Source organism: Sphaeroforma arctica (genome assembly GCF_001186125.1).
Source record: "Sphaeroforma arctica JP610 unplaced genomic scaffold supercont1.1146, whole genome shotgun sequence".
Taxonomy (NCBI): Eukaryota; class Ichthyosporea; order Ichthyophonida; genus Sphaeroforma; species Sphaeroforma arctica.
In genome coordinates, this window is record NW_014039412.1 from 10965 (window position 1) to 16300 (window position 5336).

At 41.8% G+C, this 5336-nt stretch overlaps 1 protein-coding gene across 1 annotated transcript in view; it reads right to left on the minus strand.

The window, feature by feature from the left end:
• SARC_10133 (hypothetical protein) overlaps positions 1-3464 on the minus strand; it is a gene marked incomplete at both ends in the record, with an annotated part of 8590 nt that extends 5126 nt beyond the window's left edge. Inside the window, 3 exons of the mRNA XM_014295831.1 lie at positions 1562-1700; positions 2563-2678; positions 3428-3464. Of these exons, the coding sequence (XP_014151306.1) occupies positions 1562-1700; positions 2563-2678; positions 3428-3464 (292 nt within the window). The remainder of the gene's footprint in view (positions 1-1561; positions 1701-2562; positions 2679-3427) is intronic.
• Between the last annotated feature and the right edge of the window lie 1872 nt (positions 3465-5336).

Sequence of the window (5336 nt, forward strand, 5' to 3'; positions counted from 1 at the left end):
TATATATATATAATATATATATATATACATATATATATATATATAAATATAAATATGTATGCGCGTACACACACAGACACACATACACGCATGCATATTTACATATATCAGATTTGATATCCTAGGGATCAAAGCTGTGCAATCGGTACTGAACCGTGGCAGTGTTAATCTACAACGGGGGACAAGAATTCCAGGTACACTATAAGAGTTACTCCACCCAATTCTTGTACGTTAGTCCATTGAGAATTTTACAATCAAAATGACCATGGCGGATTCGAACATAAAGAATACCAGACACTCAACTCAAAGTGCTCGTTAAAACGGCATAGTACGCTTTAGAACCCGCGGGCAACTGCGATGGAAAATAATATAATGTGCACTGATGCGAGACGACAGAACATAAGCGTAGCACGAGCAACGACATTAATATGACAAGTACACAGTCCTAAAACAATAGATATATAGATCCAATACAATAGATATACAGTCCTAATACAATAGATATATAGTCCTAATACAACAAAGATATACAGTCCCAATACAATAGATATATAGTCCTCATACAATATAGTCCTAATATAATATATATAGTCCTATTACTATAGATATATCGTCCTAATACAATAGATATATAGTCCTAATACAATAGATATATAGTCCTAATACAATATATATATAGTCCTAATACATATATATAGTCCTAATACAATAAATATATAGTCATAATACAATGAATGTATAGTCTTAATACAATCACCACCAACTGCGTAGTACATACGGGAGGCCGAGACATTCTCCATACAGACATGTATTGGATGTAGTTTACACCAAGTGTGAGAAAGTACCGAACTTGACTGTCCTGAAATTAGGGCAGGTGCAGTGTGTGGGGGTGATACAGCTCAACCCTCCATACAGACATTTGAAGGTAGGTTACACCAAGTTTGAGAAAGTACCGAATTTAACTGTCCTGAAACTAGGGCAGGTGCAGTGTGTGGGTGTGAGACAACTCACAGCACTTTCCCACACATGCCGTCCCGCGGGTTGGGACAATTTGAGGCCCTAAAAGGACATTTCGGGTGCAGGATAAATTGTGGTGGGTGCAGAGTGCGAACCCATCCAGCCACACACGGGGGTACACAAACACACATTCATAAAACCCTAAACCCTACTACACTCCGGACCATCTACTGACCAGTTTATCCGCACCTTCGTCGTAAACATTGGGTCGCATACGCACCAAATGACCACACACACACACACACACACACACGGCTTGCTCAGAGAAGGAGATCTATTGGATTATTTAAATTTACGTGAATAAATCTCTACAATGCGATAGTATCGAAGGAGTTAGTTATAAAGTGGGTGTGACACAAGGAACTCAAATGGGATTATTTAAATCCACGTGAATAAGTCTCTTTAGTGCGATAGTACCAGGGGGAGTTAGTTATAAAGTGGGTTTGACATAAGGAGCTCTAGTGGGATTATTTAAATCCACGTGAATAAGTCTCTTCAGTGCGATAGTATGGGGGAAGTTAGTTATAAAGTGGGTGTGACATACCAGTAGATGACCCGTGCGCGTGCCCGCCATGTTTCAGCAGAAGTTTGTCGACAAGCATTTGGAATAGGAAACCAGCCACCATCACGAACCCAGCCATCCCGTGCGTACTACCAGACTCACCATCAGCCCCGTGCGAGTGCTTAGTACCGAACATATTGGGGCATAAGAGATATAGTTGTAGTTTGTAGTAGGAGAACAATCCCCCTTTATGTCAAACCTACTATATAGACTATGATATTGAAATCTCCCTGATTGTGCTGTAGAGGTGAGAATGCTTCACAGAACGGGCAGATCGGAAGACTAGGATGGAAGGATGAAAGGCTAAATCAGACAATAGGGCTAAATCACACAGTAGATCGCTCCTGATTCGCACACAGATGCCGGATAGTATGGTGTTCAAGGATGTGCATCCGTATTCACAACTTAGACTGGCAGGACACAGCCATGCGCGGGAGAAAGCGACCATTCACATAGCTTCAAGGTATTCTTCACATACATACATTCTAAAGGTAACCTTCATATACATACATTCTAAAGGTATTCTTCATATACATACATTCTAAGGTTCTCAAGATAGTCTTCATATGCGTACATTCTCCACGTATATGTCTATCCTTTACGCACTGTGTATCGTAGCATACATTCTAAGGTTCTCAAGATAGTCTTCGTATACGTACATTTTCCTCGTCTATACTTATCCTTTACGCACTGTGTATCGTATCATACCCTCTAAGGGTCTCAAGATAGTCTTCATATACGTACATTCTCCTCGTATATATCTATCCTTTACGCACTGTGTGTCGTAGCATACCCTCAGCCCGTGACCGTCACCGAGTGCATCTCCTTGATCGTTCACTCTCTCGCATTCTTCATTCCCGGAGGCGCGTGCGGTTGTCTCCAGCCGTATTGCACACACACACACCCTAAACCCTAGCTGCACAATACGCTTAATATCTATAAAATATATCCCTATCCCCCGTGGATGGGATATATCAACATACCCCGTGGCCTCCGCTGTGTTCGTGTGTGTCTGCATGGTTATGCGTTGTCTCGGTAGCGTTGCCTGAGGCGTGGGCGGTGGCCAGGGCCGCCTGTGCGGCAGCAGCCTCTGCGTCGGCTATGAGGTGTAGTACGAATAATGCACACGTGTTAGAGATACGAAGCGATGAACACAGTATACAGTACACACACACTAACGCATGGGCCTAGGCAGTTGTGTAATATCAGATGCATACACAGACCAGTATATGGCGTAGGTACTTAGAACATGAGTGAGAAAGAACATGATCGATTTACAGTACACACACGCTATCACATGGGCTTAGACAGTTGTATGATACCAGATGCATACACAGACCACTATATGGCGTAGGTACTTAGAACATGAGTGAGAAATAGCATGGTTGATCTACAGTACACACACACTAACGCATGGGCTTAGACAGTTGTATGATACCAGATGCATACACAGACCAGTATATGGCGTATGTACTTTGAACATGAGTGAGAAAGAACATGTTTGATAGTCAGCTAGTACAGTGCACCATATCTTCCCGTATAAACTAGACACCGATTCGTAGCAGCACGCAACTTTGAATGGCATGGAATCGGATGTGAAGGGTCTATCGATACGGTAGCACAATTAATCTGCACCACCTAACCCCGGTTCATAGAGACTTTGCCGCCACGCGTAGGTATAACGGCTGCCAGGCAAGTTAACGCATTGATATAAATGCATAAAAAACCCTTTTGCCAGACAAGTCAACGCATTAATATAAATGCATATAAAACCCTTTTGCCAGGCAAGTTAACGCATTAATATAAATGTATATACTAGTGAGGACGACACATGCAGGTTAAACGGACCAGGGCCCACCTCCGATACTGAAGACATCACAGACATGTGATTGCAGGTAGGGAATAGAGATGACTCGCACATTCACTAGAAGAGTAAGCAGGTGTGTATTACATTCACTAGAAGAGTTAGCAGGTGTATGTAGGGGTTGTTAGCATGCACATGATAGTAGAGAATGGAGATGACTCGTACATTCACTAGAAGAGTGGGCAGGTGTATGTAGGGGTTGTTAGCAAGCACATGATAGTAGGGAATGGAGATGGCTCGTACATCCACTAGAAGAGTGGGCAGGTGTGTATAGGGGTTGTTAGCATGCACATGATAGTAGGGAATAGAGATGACTCGTACATCCACTAGAAGAGTAGGCAGGTGTGTATAGGGGTTGTTAGTATTCACTAGAAGAGTGGGCAGGTGTGTATATGGGTTGTTAGCATGCACATGATAGTAGGGAATGGAGATGACTCGTACATTCACTAGAAGAGTGGGCAGGTGTGTATTACATTCACAAGAAGAGTGGGCAAGTGTGTATTACATTGACAAGAAAAGTGGGCAGGTGTGTATTACATTCACAAGAAGAGTGGGCAGGTGTGTATAGGTGTTTTTTTTGCATTCACATGAAGGAGACCCGTACATTCATAAGAAGACTGGGTATAGGGTAGAGTTACCTGCAAACAGGGAATGGAAGCCCTCCGGGATGATAACGGCGAGAGCCGTCCCTACTAGCAAGCCAGCACCCAAGGCATTACACGACTATTTGATTCGGTGTTGCAGGATAAAATAGGATGCGTATGAGTTTGGGTTTTTGGGTTGTATTCGGGTTTTTGGGATAGTAGAAAGTATATTTAGAATCAGGGAGTGATGCACTAAGGAAAGTTCGGTGGGACCAATTTCACGCCGAAAAAAATTGAGCGCTCATAAACTGAGGAGAATGTCATTCACGGTTACGGAATATAAATTGTACCATAATGTAGGGCAAGTAGAGGAAGGACAAACAAACAATAATATGTGCCAAGACCTATATTCAATAACAGTAGTGCACTGCCAAACATATAAGAAAGTAACTGACATGTACTTCTATATATATATATATATATATATATATTTATACACACATATATCACACACACACACACACACACACACAACAACACACACACACACACACACACAACAACACACACACACACACATATATATATCAACGAACACGTATGACTCCAAGCTGTCCATATCTCCCCATTCACATACCTTGATGATGCAGCCTCGGCAACCCACATGGCCATGTACTAGTATGGGCACACACATCACATCGTTGGTTCGCAGTGGTAAACGGTCGTCTAAGAATTGCTGCTCTGGTACTTCGAATTGACTGAGATCGATGATTTAAAAGACGTGAATACATGTTTACGTACAGGTGTCTGTGATATTAAAGTCTTCTTCTTAGTAGCAATGGTTTTATTCGATGTATATAGTGGATATGGACACACACACGTACGAGACGATGAGGGTAGTGGAAGGTGCTTTGATCCACTGGAGTGCTTTATTCAGTTTAATGTGTGATCACATAGTACGCAATCTATTAGTGTACACTATTCGTACAGTACTCGTTGTTGTGTACAGGCATATATATATATAAATACACACACACACACACACACATATATATATATGTAAATATCTATCGATAATATATATATATATATATACAGGTTGAACACGCATACGCACACATATGTTATAACTCCAAAATACATGCACTAAGGCACACACAAACGCATATCAGGTACGTGTCTGCACATCTGTGTCTGAGCTCATTCATTGGTCTATATCTAGATTTCTGCTGGATATTTCTTCTGATTTGCTTTGGGAACGGCTCATATAACCATGTATACAAATAGACATACACACAGGTACTCATAT